Genomic DNA, 16,904 nt, shown 5'->3' with positions numbered 1-16,904 from the left:
TTGCGAATACAGACCACTTGAACGAAGCTGAGTGTGTGGAGTTACGCCATGGAGTCATACTCGCCGGAGGAAAAAGGATGAGTTCTTGGCTTTGTGGCGCCAATAACAAGTCTTTGATGACGAATTGAGTCGTCTGTCACTGTGTCAGTAAAACTTAAAAAGGGAGGAAGGTCTCTTATTCATATTTGCTTCTTTGGCTACCATGAATGTCTCGTTGTATGCCTTTTTTCTTCCAAGTAAATACAACTATTGCAACAACAATAAAGCGCTAACAGGCAAGTGATATTTAATTTAAAAATGGAATACGCTTTAATTAAAAAACAAAAAGCACAACGAACAAGATGTTTTAATTTATTTCGCTCCAAGTCAAAATTTAAGCAAAACATCAAAAGAGTTTTTAATGCGCATTAAGTCCGCTGTCGCACGGAGGAATGTAGGATTACCAAAACCGGCAAAAGCAAAACTTGGTAGCACTTGTTTCAAAAGAACACCCCCCCCCCCCCCTTGTAGAACTTGGAATGCTAGATGCGTTGGCGGCAACCCAACCAGCCTCTCCCAACTTGCCGTTTACCATTTACCATTCTGCCTTACCCAATTTGCCGCATCCTAGCCTGCTGCTTTGTATGTGTTAGTGCGTGTGTATTTGTGTGTGTGGGGCAGGGAGAGAGAGAGAGAGAGAGAGAGAGAGAGAGAGAGAGAGAGAGAGAGAGAGAGAATTTTGGAACTTTGAACTTTATTACAGGAAAGATAGCATTATGTCGATCACTAAGTGGGGCACTGCCCTTTGCTCCCTGTTATCCGAAAGCCAACAACAATAGGATGAGCATCAGAAGTGAAGATAAATAGGGAAATGTTTTCTCTGCGCGCGCGCCAGCAAGCAGGATGTCTCAGAACTGAAGCGGTAATTTTATGATCTAATTATAGGCGATGGGTTTATGGGTCACGTGATGTGGGGGCGGAGCAAAACATTGGTTGATACTTACTGTGTTGACATTAGTTCATTGGCCCCGCCCCAACATGATGTGACTTACTAATCCATGGGCTATCATTGGTTCATGTTTTTGGCGCTAAACTATCTGACAGTAAAGTACTATTTTGATGTGACACGTTATTACTTGGTGCAAATACGCGCGGTGTTTAAAACCACTTGGCGGACAGAACTGTGCATTCCCACAATTCGACACTTACTACACCCATAACCACACCGTTGATCAATTGCTGAGAAATGGCGCAAATGACAGTTGGGGAAACATTCAGAAGTTGGAACGACCTTACCGAACGGCTGGCAGACTTTTCCAGAAAGAACGATTTGGTGTACGTGGTCAAATACAGTCGTGCTGTTCAACTTGCGAACAAGAATTCAAAACAGCCCTTTCCAGACGAACTGAAGTATGCATACGCAAAACTTGTGTGCAAGTACTCAGGAAAAGGACGACTCACAGGCCGAGGTGCGAATAGGAGCAATGGGTAAGCGGATTTATACTTATTTGCTATACTTCTTATGCTTCCTTGTCACAGATAGTAACTCGTATGAATGTTTAATTTTAATATTATTATTTATTTTTTATTTTTATTTAGTCAAGTTTTGACTAAATATTTTAACGTAGAGGGGGGAATCGAGACGAGGGTCGTGGTGTATGTGTGTGTGTGAGTGTCTGTCTGTCTGTCTGTCTGTGTGTGTAGAGCGATTTAGACTAAACTACTGGACCGATCTTTATGAAATCCCCATACTTTTTTGTCATTTTTTCAATAAATGTCTTTGATGACGTCATATCCGGCTTTTCGTGAAAGTTGAGGCGGCACTGTCACGCTCTCATTTTTCAACCAAATTGGTTGAAATTTTGATCAAGTAATCTTCGACGAAGGCCGGACTTTGGTATTGCATTTCAGCTTGGTGGCTTAAAAACTAATGAGTGAGTTTGGTCATTAAAAATCTGAAAATTGTAAAAAAAAAATTTTTTTTTATAAAACGATCCAAATTTACGTACATCTTATTCTTTATCATATTCTGATTCAAAAAATATATAAATATGTTATATTTGGATTAAAAACAAGCTCTGAAAATTAAAAATATAAAAATTATTATCAAAATTAAATTGTCCAAATCAATTTTAAAAACACCTTCATCTTATTCCTTGTCGGTTCCTGATTCCAAAAACATATAGATGTGATATGTTTGGATTAAAAACACGCTCAGAAAGTTAAAACGAAGAGAGGTACAGAAAAGCGTGCTATCCTTCTCAGCGCAAGTGCTACTCCGCTCATCTTGTCAATTTCACTGCCTTTGCCGTGCGCGGTGGACTGACGATGCTACGAGTATACGGTCTTGCTGGGTTGCATTACGTTCAGTTTCATTCTGTGAGTTCGACAGCTACTTGACTAAATGTTGTATTTTCGCCTTACGCGACTTGTTACATTTAGTCAAGTTATTCCGATTGTGAAGAAAATGTAACAGCAGAATACATCGCGCGTCGTGAATCGCTGCGCCCCTCGTAGCGCCGCGCGTTGTAAATCGCAACGCTGCACAACGCGCCGCGCACTGTGAATCCACATCGCTCTTTGTGTGTGTGTGTGTGTCTGTCTGTCTGTATGTCTGTCTCTCTGTCTCTCTCTCTCTCTCTGTCTCTCTGTCTCTGTCTGTCTCTCTCTCTCTCTCTCATCAGTTCATCAGTCTGCAAAGATTAAACATTTTCTAAATTTTGATGCACGCAGAACATTTTTTCAAGCGCATGTGCAGTCTGGAATAGACTATGCATCAACCCTTTGGGATTCTGCAAGTGATGCAGCTTTAAGACCCCTAAAATCTTTGCACAGACGCGGAGTAAAAGTTGTTCTGCTGAAAAACAGCACCCTCTCTAATCATGACTACAAAAAAGCTGAAATTCTTCCACTTTCATCCAGACTAGCGTTTAACAAGGCAAGGTTTATGCATAAAATAGTTCGTGGACATGTACCGGACTATTTAACTGAAAGAATATTATTAACTGAGACTTCATCAAGCCGCACGAAGAAACTAAATGTTCCCCTCCCTAGAATTGACTTGTATAAAACTAGTCTAGCATACTCAGGTCCATTTCTGTGGAATGTTTTACCAGTTTCTCTCAGACAGCCACTTTCTGTTGCCAGTTTTAGAAGACATACTTTTTTTGTATATGCTTTCATCGTCGTGTGGCACTTAATGCCGCGATCAGGTACTGCTGTTTGATAAGTACATGAAGATCTACTAATATAATCATTTTTTTTCTTCTTTTTTTTCTTTTTTTTCCTCTTTGTCTGATTTAATAACCATGTTTTTATGTTTTTGTTTTGCTTCTTCTTCTGCTTCATTATTATGCACTGCTTAGTTAATTCCCTCTTGGGCGAGGGCTGGATGAAAAAAGATTTCTCTCTCTCTCTCTCTCTCTCTCTCTCTCTCTCTCTCTCTCTCTCTCTCTCTCTCTCTCTCTCTCTCTCTCTCTCTCTCTCTCTCTCTCTCTCTCTCTTCTCTCTCTCTCTCACGTTTTGCGTTGCTTGAAACAGTTTTCATTATACCTTTGACAATAAGTATGTCATGTTCGTTTGTATGTATATTTTTGTTTGTTTGTTTAGTCTGTAATCGTTTGCTTGTTTGTCGTTTGTTTTTATTACTTCTTTAATTGATATTCCAACATTTTAAAACGTATTATCATTCGGGCGAGGGCTGGATGTAAAAAAGCACCTGTTTGCTTATGCCATTACCCTCGTTAATAAAGAATTTGTCATTGTCATTTTCTCTCTCTCTCTCTCTGTCTGTCTCTCTCTCTAAAATAACGAAACCCTAGAAGAGTTCGGACCAACAAAATAAATTTGGCTTATATTTTGCCTGTGTGCATTAATAGGTAACATGCGCCTTGAGTCGCCTTGTGTGGTGAGATACGTGCGCGATATAAATCCTCGTAAATAAATAAATAAATGAACAAATAAATAAATAGTGTAAACACAAATAAATCAATTGGTCAGAATGTTGAATTGTTGTTTCGTTCCTTGTTAATTTTGCCCCGTTTCGTAAATATATTGTTTTGTACTTTCAGGTCAAAGAAAACAGAATGCCCAGCCTTCATTTTTGTATCTGCTGACCGCAAGAAAGGTTTGCTTTGGATCAAAAACATGATGAACAGTCACAACCATGAGTCCTCGAACAACAACGATGCAGAGGTACGCAACGTACTTCATGTGCATCCGACTAATACCTAAGTCATCATTTTGTTTTCATTGAATATGTTTTATGTGTTGTGTGATATATTAAATTTAGGACACTCGTCACATTCTAAGATCTTGAGCAGAGACCCTTTAATTTGTGTGACTGATAAAATGTTTCTTTATAGTGTTTACCGTATACATGTAGCAAGAATGATCTCTCTCTCTCTCTCTCTCTCTCTCTCTCTCTCTCTCTCTCTTTCTCTCTTTCTCTGGGTCTCTCTCTCCCTCTCTCTCTCTCCCCCTCTCTCTCTCTCTCTCCCTCGCGCTCTTTCTCTCTCCCTCGCCCCCCCTTCTCTCTCTCTCACTCTCCCCCTCTCTCTCTCTCTGATGTGTGTGACTGATAAAATGTTTCTTTATAGTGTTTACCGTATAGCAAGAATGATCTCTCTCTCTCTCTCTGTCTCTCTCTCTCTCTTTCTCTTCCTCTCTCTCTCTTTCCTTTTCTCGCCCCCCTCTCTCTTTCTCCCCTCACTCTCTCCCTCCCTCTGTCACTCTATATCTCTCTCCCTCCCTTTCCTTTATGTGAATGCTGCAATACGTTGTGTTAAATATTGGTTGAAGTTGTTAAGAATGGACGTAAATAGATTGCCACATAAAGCATATAAAATGTTGCGTGAACTGGATGAAAGAGGTAAAAGAAACTGGGTGTCTAGCGTACGTTGTAAATTATGTCAGAATGGTTTTGGGTTTGTATGGATGAATCAAGGAGTGCAAGATGAGAACCGGTTTTTTTTAAAGATTTCAGAGAAAGATTGATTGATTGTAGATGGCACGAATGGAATGTTCATGTTCAGAACAGTTATAGATTTGCGTTATATAGGACATTTTGCACCGTGCACGAAGTAAAACCTTTTTTATTATTGAACATGGATAGGCATTTGACAATTAATATGGCAAGATTCCGAGGTGGAATAACAGAACTATTTGTGCACGTTAATCGATATAAGAGATACGATGCAGATAATGTTGTTATGCCCGTTGTGCAGGGAACGTAAGGAAGATGAGTTTCATTTTGTGCTTTGTTGCCCCGCACTTCGTGATTTGCGATGCTAGTTTATTTTTGCTAAGTTTTGTAGAAACCCAAGTTTACACAAGTTTTCTATGCTTATGGCATCTGTGAATGAAGGTATTGTTCGAAAGTTGTCAGTTTATGTGTACAAAGTATTTCGGCTACGTAGTGTTGTTATGTCTTAGTTCATGTAAGCCTACGATATATTGTATTTGAAATGGGTTTTAGTTCGTGTATGATTTATTCCATTTGATTCGTGTGCAAATGTTATTATGTCATCGTATATTATGTTCACCCCCCTCATAAGGGGCTATGGCCTAAATGAGTAAACACTCCAATCCAATCCAATCCAATCCAATCCAATCTCTCTCTCTCTCTCTCTCTCTCTCTCTCTCTCTCTCGAGCTCTCTCTCGAGCTCTCTCTCGAGCTCTTTATCTCTCCCTCCTTCGCCCCCCCTTCTCTCTCTCTCTCTCTCTCTCTCTCTCTCTCTCTCTCTCTCTCTCTCTCTCTCTCTCGCGCTCTTTATCTCTCCCTCCCTCGCCCCCCCTTCTCTCTCTCACTCTCTCTCCCTCTCTCTCTCTCTCTCTCTCTCTCTCGCGCTCTTTATCTCTCCCTCCCTCGCCCCCCCCTTCTCTCTCACTCTCTCTCTCTCTATCCCTCTCTTTCTCTCAAGGGCACATTGTAAGATTAAGCCTATGGCCTAAAATGTCTACCCTTTATGTGAATAAAATGTTCTAAGTCTAAGTCTCTCTCTCTCTCTCTCTCTCGTGTGTGACTGATAAAATGTTTCTTTATAGTGTTTACCGTACAGCAAGAATGAGCTCTCTCTCCTCTCTCTCTCTCTCCTTTCCTCGCCCCCCCCCCTCTCTCTCTCTCTCCCCTCACTCTCTCCCTCTGTATCTCTCTTTCTCTCTCCCTCTCTCCCTCTGTCTCTCTCCCTCTGTCTCTATCCCTCTCTCTCTCTCTTCTGTCTGTGTCTCTGTCTCTGTCTCTCTCTCTCTGTCTCTCTCTCTCTCTCCCTCTCTCTCTCTCTCTCTCTCTCTCTCTCTCTCTCTCTCTCTCTCTCTGGGTCTCTGTCGGTCTCTCTCTTTATTTCTCTCTCTGACTGAAATATTAACCACACCTCATTTCAGCGTTTTGTGTAATTTTATAACCAAGAGGTGGATGGTATGATTCCATGTAAAAGCCTGGCGCGGCCACATCTCAAACGTTGAGCCGAACTGATTACATTGGAATGAGTGTGCCTTTACAGTGAAGGCGATGTGGGTATGTGACTGTATATATAATTTGTCTGTTTATTTCAGGTCCAGTTAAAAATCAGCGGAGTTTTAACAGAAATTCAGCTGTCCTGCTACAACGTCCACGACGAAGAACTTGAGAGACGTCACTCCGCTTTGGCAAAGCTGCTGGAAGGCTGGCAAAACACAACTTCCCTTGGTATGAACCACGCAGGTACTGTTTGTTTCTGGTACAGTTTTGTGCTATTGTATACGAAATGTATGAGAAACACAATGCAATTAATGTTACTCAGTGGATTTAAAACTTAAATGAACACATTTTCTAAGGTTCCGAACTCAAATGCAACCAAGTGTCCGGATTCCATGCAAGCTTTTGAAGTTCATGTGCAGGATCCTTGTAGGGTCTCTCTGCACCTTGAAGTGAGAAGTACAGTGACTTTAAACCATGGCGTGGGAGTTTAATTGGCTAACTCCAAGACTGTTCAAAAGTTCAGTCAGCGAGTAACCTTGCTGAGGCTTTGGCAATGTGCTGTACTTTCAATATAAAGGAATGGCCCATACGTTGTTTTGAGTTTTTCGGAGTTGTGCAGTTACACAAAGAATTGTCTAAACCAAGAGTGCGAGTAATTCAAATAGATGTCATGACGATGAAAGGCACTTGGGCAATATATTGTGTGGTTTTTGTCATAACACACGAGGCGTTTAAGTAACTATGCCAATCATTTTCTGTTGTGCAGGTCCAGTGTCACTTTCACCTAAAAATATCGCAGACACTGATGAGCCTGATTTGGGGTAGGTGAACACAAGATGCCAGTTTACAAACTTCTGTTATCAAATTAAACGATAGTTCCTTTCAAAAAATGTCGTAGTGCAATATTAAATCTGTTTGTAAGCTCACTGCTAATGAGGTAGTGGATCCAGAATGTTGCTTTCCAAAAAGCAGTTCATATTGAATACATTAAGACGAGTCATAATTTTAAGAATTCATGTAACGTTTCGGTCTCGTCATTTTCGTTTGTACTGTAGGGTTTTGTAGCCTAGCTGTGTCGTTTATCTTTTGTAGGAAAAAAGTGGAAAAAACAGACTTTATGTTTTTCTATATGACAAACGGGGTGAAAGTGTTTAAGTCGGACCGCATTCACGGAATTTCTGAATTGACGGGAATTCGGCAAGACTTTTGCCCATTTCGCGTAATCCGAAAAAAAGGCAGCCAGGATTGAGGGTTTTGCCAGGATGTGCAAGGATACGTCTAAAACAAGCCTATTTTGCCAATCCGTAATCTTCTGTATTTTGTGTGTGTGGTGCTTTAGCTCCTTGTTATGGTTTGCGGAGCGACTCGGACACAGATTGATAACGGACTCTCATGCTCGAGAAACTGTCTCACTACGCGAAGTAACAATGTGCCGAGTGAGCTCAGGTAGCAGAGCACTTGACTCAAAACCCGAATCAATAAAATCAATCATTTTAAAGAACATTTGTTTTTAGGAACAGCCCAATGGGCGCTTGTAACCCCGCGCGTCGATTGCCGGTAATAGCTCTTAATGAACTCGGCCTGGCACGCAATATACCTCTTGCAGTAGAATTGGAATGTTACGATTAACCAGGAAATTCATTTATCTAAATTGTTCACCTGTTGTATCAAAATTAAATCATATAATTGTCATGTGCATGGCAGGTTGACGTTGCCAGACGAAAAACTGGCAGCACGTGTCAAACAACTGAAATCGGAACTGTTTGCCATATTTGACGAGACCAAAGAAAGTGACCGTCATAAGCTGTACTGCCGAGGTGGAGTATCCCGACGTGAGTTTCACTTCATTGCTGCCTTATTCAATAATGGTCTCCCCACCCAACACGGTCTTTAATTAAAAAAAGCTAATCGTGTTTATTACTTTTGTAGTTACAATGACATGGTACTATTTACTGTAATCCAGTACTTACACAAAATTATTCACACACTAACATCTTGCTTAGTTGGTGACAAAACGTAATGATTATCAATCAATAGGAGAAATTATGTATAACGCCATCTCAATCGAAGGATGCACGTGTCAACTTTACTAAGGGTAAAAAACAGGTGGGGTTCAGACCCTTTTTGATAGGTGCCACTAAAGGAAAGATCTTTATTCTTTAACCTCGTACCTCTCTAGTGAACGACGAAGAAGAAGATAACCTCGTACTATACGGTTTTTTTCGGTGTATTTTGGGAGTACCCTCAGTATAGCGGTGGTCACGTAGCCCATGTAAAGAAATCGTTGATCCAAGATGTTTGCCAGATAGTGAAGTGAAATGCCTTTGATGGCACCAGAAGTTTAAATGAAAGACCACGGGTATTTGTTTTTATGTTGGTCCAGAAATTCAGTATAAATGTGTCATTAAAGTAATTCGCTGCACCTGGCACTGAACACACTATTGGCAAAGATCTACATAGGAGCCTCGGGGTGCGGCAGTCTGTTCCGCTCATAAGAGAGTGAGGTATTTTTTTATAAACAATTTCTGAAACTGTTTATTACAGGATCGTTGGATGGATATGGAGGACTTGGCTACCTTCAAGAAGGCCAGGAAGACCTTGTGATGGATATTCTCTTATCTCTATTCTCCAAGCACGGAACATTGTCTTTGAACGTACGTAAGAGTGGTTTACTGATTTAGTTTTGATGGCCTTCATACAGTAGCATAACATGTACACACATTGTGTCACGAAAGTAGCAGCCCGTTTTACAAGAAATGGTTAGGAAAATGTTGATGTATTCGTATGTATTTCATCGCATTATTGGAAATAATGTTTTTGGCATTGAAACTCCTGATGGAACTTGTGACTATTTGCAAGCTTTGGCGTCAATACTTTCGGCGTTTATTGTTGATTAATTTGTTTTTTTAGGGGTACAGTTTTACTGCCTTGTTTTTCTAAAACCGCAGCTTCAGGCTTAAAGACAAAAAACGTAACAATACTTTCTTATGCGATGTTACATTCACGCTTCTGAGATTTATTATTTGTACTATAAGTGTGTGTCTGTCTGTCTAATTAAAAGACCACTGGATCGACGTACTAGTATATGTAACATTTTGTTTTGTTAAACATAAACGTTTCATTAACATACAATTCTTGTTTTTGATCCCGTACGATGTACAGTTCAGAGAGTTCGTTGTCGTAACAGAGGCATCGGAATCTCCTATTATTAACACAAAGAAGATGAACAATTAACGGTTTTTTTCTTTTAATGTGGAGTGCTCACCCATTTGCAAACGGAGTGTTTCGCTTTCATTGAAATCCGCTTGTAATGCCTAATTATTTTCTCTCGGGGTTATCAAATACTGTTGAAAATGGGTAACACTGTGGTACTTTTGTTGTGTCTGTTTTAGATGGCTGACTACTTGATGAGGGTACTGCTGCCGGAGGTTGTTGACAAAATATTTGTCAGCCAGTCATGAAAGAAACATTAGATATTGTAAACATTTGTTACAATGTGTTTTGGTGATTTTGGTTAGATGTGTGTTTTAGATTATGTACAGTCAATGTTTTTCCTGATCAAACTTGCTGCTATTGAACTTTTTGTTCAATAAAAACGCCAATGAAGTATATACAAAGTATACATTAAATGCAATCGTTTTCGAATCATCAGTGATCGGTCATCATCGAACCAAAAGCAATTTCAATGTTCAAACAAATAAACAAATATAAAACATCAGGGTAGCATAGTGAACGCGGTGTTAACCTGCATATTTCGAGCTTTTGGAATGATATGAGAACAGGTCAATGCTTTTTTTAGTCTTATGTTTTAAAGTTTTGTTGTTGATCTACATGTATTAACCATTCAAGAACTTTGATTGAACAACAGTTTAAGATATTGCCATCAACACAATATTCAATGAACAGCTATTTATGCGTTTAGTTATCAGTTTGATGGTATATGTATGTGTTGTTTATAATGATGTAACAGAGAATTAAAGCTTTGTCATGAATGATCCGGAATGCACCACCTCTATTATTGTCACTATGGCCATGTTACTGCTCACTACATCTATCGTCACGCTCATAAGAAAAAATACCTATCTCAGTGTTAGACATGTCTGTGGTGAAACTACAGGGGGAGCTACTGGAAGGGTATATATCATGTGTAAGAGAGTACACAGTCTTAGACCATCGGAACCATTGCCACGGTAACGTAAGCAAAACTGCCGAACACTTTTTCTTTATGATGCAGAACAAATTGTTTTGAAAATGTACGGAATGCAGAATCTCTTTATGGGTTGATTTGCAGTTTTGCCGACTGAAAATGTTGCGGTCACCTTTTTATTTCACGTTATGCTGTGGTAACAGCCGAAGATGGGCAGTTCGCAAATTAAAATGAGATAAGCAGATTGTTCAGAAACCAAAGACGTTCCAGAACATAAAAAATGACAGAGGCAATTACCGTATGAGCGTGACGCTATGTTCGTCTGCGTGTGACTGTCTCTCTCTCTCTCGCTCCCTCCCTCCTTACCTCTCTCTCTTCCTCCCTCCTTTGCTCCCTCTCTCTCTCTCCCTCCGTACCTCTCTCTCCCTCCCTCCCTCCTTTGCTCCCTCTCTCTCTCTCCCTCCCTCCTTACCTCTCTCTCCCTCCCTCCTTTGCTCCCTCTCTCTCTCCCTTCCTACGTACCTCTCTCTCTCCCTCCCTCCTTTGCCCCCTCTCCCTCTCTCCTCTCCCCTCCTTTGCTCCCTTTATCTCTCTCTCACTCTCTTTCTCCGTACCTCTCTCTCCCTCCCTCCCTCCTTTGCTCCCTCTCTCTCTCTCCCTCCTTCCTTACCTCTCTCTCTCCCTCCCTCCTTTGCTCCCTCTCTCTCTCCCCCCTTACCTCTCTCTCTCCATCCCTCCTTTGCTCCCTCTCTCTCTCTCCCTCCCTCCGTATCTCTCTCTCTCCCTCCCTCCTTTGCTCCCTCTCTTTCTCTCACCCTCCTTACCTATCTATCTCCCTCCCTCCTTTGCTCCCTCTCTCTCTCTCCCTCCTTCCTTACCTCTCTCTCTCCCTCCCTCCTTTGCTCCCTCTCTCTCTCCCCCCTTACCTCTCTCTCTCCATCCCTCCTTTGGTTCCTCTCTCTTTCTGCCTCCCTCCGTATCTCTCTCTCTCCCTCCCTCCTTTGCTCCTTCTCTTTCTCTCACCCTCCTTACCTATCTATATCCCTCCCTCCTTTGCTCCCTCTCTCTCTCTCCCTCCTTCCTTACCTCTCTCTCTCCCTCCCTCCTTTGCTCCCTCTCTCTCTCCCCCCTTACCTCTCTCTCTCCATCCCTCCTTTGCTCCCTCTCTCTTTCTCCCTCCCTCCGTATCTCTCTCTCTCCCTCCCTCCTTTGCTCCCTCTCTTTCTCTCACCCTCCTTACCTATCTATCTCCCTCCCTCCTTTGCTCCCTCTCTCTCTCTCCCTCCTTTGCTCCCTCTCTATCTCCCTCCCTCCTTTGCTCCCTCTCTCTCTCTCCCTCCTTTGCTCCCTCTCTCTCCCTCCCTCCTTTGCTCCCTCTCTCTCTTTCCCTCCTTTGCTCCCTCTCTCTCTCCCTCCATACCTCTCTCTCTCCCTCCCTCCTTTGCTCCCTCTATCTCTCTCACTCTCTTTCTCCGTACCTCTCTCTCTCCCTCCCTTCATCCGTACCTCTCTCTCTCCCTCCCTCCTTTGCTCCCCCTCTCTCTCTCCTTTCCTCCATACCTCTCTCTCTCCCTCCCTCCTTTGCTCCCTCTATCTCTCTCTCACTCTCTTTCTCCGTACCTCTCTCTCTCCCTTCCTTCATCCGTACCTTTCTCTCTCCCTCCCTTCCTCCGTACCTCTCTCTCTCACTCCCTCCTTTGCTCCCTCTCTCTCTCCCTCCTTACCTCTCTCTCCCCCTCCCTCCTTTGCTCCCTCTCTCTTTCTCCCTCCCTCCGTATCTCTCTTTCCCTCCCTCCTTTGCTCCCTCTCTTTCTCCCTCCCTCCGTATCTCTCTCTCCCTCCCTCCTTTGCTCCCTCTCTCTCTCACCCTCCTTACCTATCTCTCTCCCTCCCCCCTTTGCTCCCTCTCTCTCTCTCTCTCCCTCCCTCCGTACCTGTCTTTCTCACTCCCTCCTGTGCTCCCTCTCTCTCCCTCCCTCCTTTGCTCCCTCTCTCTCTCTCCCTCCCTTCCTCCGTAACTCTCTCTCCCTCCTTCCTTTGCTCCCTCTCTCTCTCCCTCCTTACCTCTCTCTCTGCCTCCCTCCTTTGCTCCCTCTCTCTTTCTCCCTTCCTCCATACCTCTCTCTCTCTCTCTCCCTCCCTCTTTTGCTCCATCTCTCTCTCCCTTCCTCCGTACCTCTCTCTCTCCCTCCCTCTTTTGCTCCCTCTCTCTCTCTCCCTTCCTCCGTACCTCTCTCTCTCCCTCCCTCTTTTGCTCCCTCTCTCTCTCTCTCACTCCCTCCTTACCTATCTCTCTCCCTCCCTCCTTTGCTCCCTCTCTACCTCTCTCCCTCCCTCCGTACCTCTCTCTCTCTCCCTCCCTCATTTGCTCCCTCCCTCCTTTGCTCCCTCTCTCTCTCTTCCTCCCTCCGTACCTCTCTCTCTTCCTCCCTCCTTTGCTCTCTCTCTCTCTCTCTCTCTTTCTCTCTCTCTCCCTCCCTCCCTCCTTACCTCTCTATCTTCCTCCCTCTTTTGCTCCCTCTCTCTCTCTCTCTCCCTCCGTACCTCTCTCTCCCTTCCTCTCTCCTTTGCTCTCTCTCTCTCTCCCTCCCTCCTTACCTCTCTCTCTCCCTCCCTCCTTTGCTCCCCCTCTCTCTCTCCCTACCTCCGTACCTCTCTCTCTCCCTCCCTCCTTTTCCCCCTCTCTCTCCCTTTCTTCCTCCGTACCTCTCTCTCAATATATATCACGACTTCCCCGCCCCCTTTATTCCATCCCTTCCTACCGCCAACAATCTACTTTTCTCTACCTCCCTCTTACCCTCTCTCTCCCTCCCCTCTGTCTCTCCATCTCACTCTCTATACCCCTCCCCCTATCTCTTTCTTCCTCCCACTCTCTTCCTCCCTTCCTATCTCCCCCTCTCTCACTCCCTTCCTCCCTCCCACTATTTCTTTCCATCCTTCCTTCCCCTCTCTACTCTCTCATTTTCCCTCCTCTCTTCCTCCCTCCATATCTCACTCTCTCCCCCCTCTCATTCCTTCCACCCCACTATTTCTTTCCCTCCCTTCCTCTCTCCCTCCCTTCCACACTCCCTATCTCTTTCTTCTTCTTTTCCTCCCTCAATCCCACCAAATCTCTTCCCCCCTCTCTCTCTCTCTCCCTCCCTTCTTTTCTCCTTCTCTCTCCATCCCTTTCACTCAGTCCATTCCTATATATCTCTCTTCCTCCCCATTTATCTCCCTTCCTCCGTACATCTCTCTTTATCTTGGTAGTATTATGACATTTATTAAATGGAAAGTAACAAGAAAGCACCTACGCGGTTCATACTTCGCAATAAGTCAAGTCAAGTCAATACTTATTTAAAAAAAACCCTAGGGTTACATGAATAAAATAAATAAAAATTGCAATAAACATGACAAAAAAGATGTAATAATGAGACACAACACTTCGAATTAACCGAAAATAAATCTCATAACAAAATAATTGTAATCATTTTTTTTTTTTTTACAGGAATGTATATGTTTCTGTGTTTGTTTTTGTTTTAATACAAAAAACAAAAAAACCCCGTGATCAAATAATCAGAACTCTTTCAAAATACTCTTAATAAAATATATTAAATGCAATAACTTTTTTTTAAAATTCAAATACATGTTTAAGTTTGACTGCATTTGAATAGAAACTGAATTTTGATGAAAGCAGTTACTGTAAAGTCATTTGAAGTCACATGATAAAAATCACATGGTTTAGTTGAGCAGACCAAAAAGTGCAGAGCTAAAATGTGTGTATGAATCTGTGTGAAAATCCAGTCCGTTTGTCCACAGGGATGCTAGGAAGCAGTCAAATGGGGTCGCTCAATCTGCTCAAATCCAGTCAAATGGGGTCGCACGGGCCGACAAATGGGGACGTCCCCGTTTGTCGGAAGCGTCCCCATTTGACTGCTCTCCAGTGACAATCGTCCCCATTTGTCGGTAAAACCACCTACACACACACACACACACACACACACACACACACACACACACACTGGTATATTTTTAGAGCGAATTGCCAGAAAGCTTTTTCAATCAAAAGCTAAAAGAAAGACATTTGAATTTTAATTTGCTTTAATCAGATTATTTCAATCAGAACACATTTTCTCTTTTAGCTATCTTCCCGGGAGGGATATCTCCCCCCCCCCCCCCCCACCCCTCCTTTTCTCAGCAGCATGCAAACATAGTATCAACGTTTTCGTGATCCCCAGAACATTGTTATAAACAATTCTGCTCGAAAATTGCCAATTAATATGTACACACGAGGAATATACTTAAATGTAACTATATTACGAAACTATTTTTTACAAAAAAATATGTAGCAAATAGGAATGCATATTTATTATAAACACTAAACAAGCTGGTACGAATTCAGGACACATGGAATAGTGTGGTTGCAGGAAATTATAAAGAAAAGGTCGGATCGGACGTGTTTCGTTCAAATAAAGAAAGTGTCAGTTATATGTTGTAGGGCACGAGCATATTTTCTGCCATGAATGCAAACAAGACGCACGATGATGAAATCCTAAACGGGATCACCACCAATGTTCTATGCGAGTATGAATGTAATTTGAGTTAAACGTTATTTGCAAATGAGACACGTTTAGTTACTCTTCCGCTCACTTTTTCAGGCCCCCCAAAAAGAACAAAATAAGAAATAAAGTGTCCAGTGCACATAATCATGGTGTTTTGTAGACATATAATATTTATCAGAGTCTCAAGTGTTTACACAGAGCGATTTATCATGTGTAGTATAATGAGCTTAAAGTGACACAATCTGTAGTCATACAATGTCATGTATAGTCAATGGTAAGATGTGTGGATTATATTATAATTCTTAAAAGTGAACATTATTACTGATTATTTGAAATGTACAAAGAGATACCTCTATTTGTGGCTTTTATCTGTTTCCAAAACTGATTGGTTCCATATGTGGGGGGAGAAAGTGTACGCTTGTTGCGGTAGAAAGCTTTCGTATGAGCTACGACTGTACATATTAACATTTAAAGTTTACATCTTCCTTTGTTTCAAAACGACTCCCGTCATCCACGTTCTGTATACACTGCACAGCCGTCTTGTTCCTTTGTCATCAATTCATGGCACGCTTACTGTAGAAAGATGAAACATATATATAATTAATGTTATAAGTTTAATTCAAGAGGATTGTATGTGAGAGAGACTACGTGCAATAAGACCGTACACATAATTCAGCTACCGCCCTGAGGAGACGGCAATTACATTTTTGCAGCTTAAGTTTAAAATGATATCCATGACTGGTCGTGTCCTGTTCAAGCGTACATCCCGCACACAGGCATTATTGTTGCCCAACTTTATCGCACTGAGTTTTCTAAATCCAGCTAATGTCTTCTTGAGGTCGGTGCTTTTTTTAGTACTCCTAGCCCCACCTGCTGGATAACTGTTTGAATATCAATGATCCACACATGCATGCATTGCAAGAAAGCTTCGGAGTCTCGGGTTACATGTCGCGCAGATTCAAAAACGTAAGAATAAAACCCCGATTTCTCGTCTGACAGCCCGATAAACAGGTGCTACGTGATTCATGACGAGCTATCTGTGATCTCCGTTTGCGATCAAGTTGTGGTGAAAAAGAAGGACGCAACTTTGATACATCTGTACAGGTGAGCCACAACTGTTCTACCGTGAGAATACCAATGCATACCGTACTCGTATTAATTAAGAATTATTTACGTGTTGACAATGCACGGGCAGTTAAAACATCAACAACATAAACAAAAACAAACAATCGCATCTTTATTTGCTTGTTTTCTTGAATAACTGCTTTGCCGATTTAAATTGTGCGCTATATACAGCGCCTGTGCCACTGCGACATCATTTCTCAGGAAATGCCTCTTCGCACGATCAATATGCCTGTCGTCTGCTTTTCCACTTGGAACACTGCCAAGCGCACGAATGGCCTACTTTTTGGTGGACACTGTCGAGTTACTGGGGGCGTTGATAGTCTAGAGACGTTCGTGTTGTGAATGTCCCTGTTTTCTCCTGGCGCTAAATGACAGCTTTCTGGGTTATGCGTTGGAAAAGCTCACCCAAAGACCCATTTCTTAGGCGGTAGGAAAACAAAGGTAGAGTTATATATGCCCATAAACAAACGATTGTGCTCCAGCTCTCTGCACCTGTAGAGGCTGTAAACGGATAATTATTTGCGCGCGCGCGTGTGCGTGTGTGTGTGTGTGCGTTTGTGTGTGTGTGAGTTTGTGTGTGTGGGGGTGTGTTTGTTTGTGTGTGTGTTTGTGTGTGTGTGTGTTTGAGTGTGTGTGTGTGTTGTGTAAGTGTGT

The 16,904-nt window shown here is 42.4% G+C and overlaps 2 protein-coding genes across 2 annotated transcripts in view; one reads left to right on the top strand and one right to left on the bottom strand.

The window, feature by feature from the left end:
- Positions 1–764: 764 nt before the first annotated feature.
- LOC138957501 (zinc finger SWIM domain-containing protein 3-like) lies at positions 765–10,966 on the top strand. The gene is made up of 7 exons (XM_070328619.1): positions 765–1,467; positions 4,050–4,173; positions 6,533–6,680; positions 7,204–7,258; positions 8,142–8,269; positions 8,982–9,091; positions 9,830–10,966. The coding sequence occupies exons 1-7, from the start codon at positions 1,226–1,228 to the stop codon at positions 9,896–9,898; spliced, it is 876 nt and encodes a 291-aa protein (XP_070184720.1). The 5' UTR covers positions 765–1,225; the 3' UTR covers positions 9,899–10,966.
- Positions 10,967–14,753: 3,787 nt separating this feature from the next.
- The window catches only part of LOC138957500 (uncharacterized), a 14,917-nt gene continuing 12,766 nt past the window's right edge, over positions 14,754–16,904 (bottom strand). The window contains exon 9 of the mRNA XM_070328618.1: positions 14,754–15,698. Within this exon, the coding sequence (XP_070184719.1) occupies positions 15,685–15,698 (14 nt within the window). The 3' untranslated portion in view covers positions 14,754–15,684. The remainder of the gene's footprint in view (positions 15,699–16,904) is intronic.

Source organism: Littorina saxatilis, unplaced genomic scaffold, assembly GCF_037325665.1.
Source record: "Littorina saxatilis isolate snail1 unplaced genomic scaffold, US_GU_Lsax_2.0 scaffold_361, whole genome shotgun sequence".
In the NCBI taxonomy this organism is placed as follows: domain Eukaryota; kingdom Metazoa; phylum Mollusca; class Gastropoda; order Littorinimorpha; family Littorinidae; genus Littorina; species Littorina saxatilis.
Note: the sequence above shows the minus strand (reverse complement) of the source record. Positions and strands in the feature narration are given on the sequence as shown.

What these genes read in the sequence shown, in the direction of transcription:
- LOC138957501 (XM_070328619.1), top strand. Translation starts at nt 1,226, where the DNA reads ATGGCGCAAATGACAGTTGGGGAAACATTCAGAAGTTGGAACGACCTT. An exon ending in ACTGATGAGCCTGATTTGGG is followed by an intron (nt 7,259 to 8,141) that starts GTAGGTGAACAC and finishes TGTGCATGGCAG; the next exon opens with GTTGACGTTGCCAGACGAAA. An exon ending in CCGAGGTGGAGTATCCCGAC is followed by an intron (nt 8,270 to 8,981) that starts GTGAGTTTCACT and finishes TGTTTATTACAG; the next exon opens with GATCGTTGGATGGATATGGA.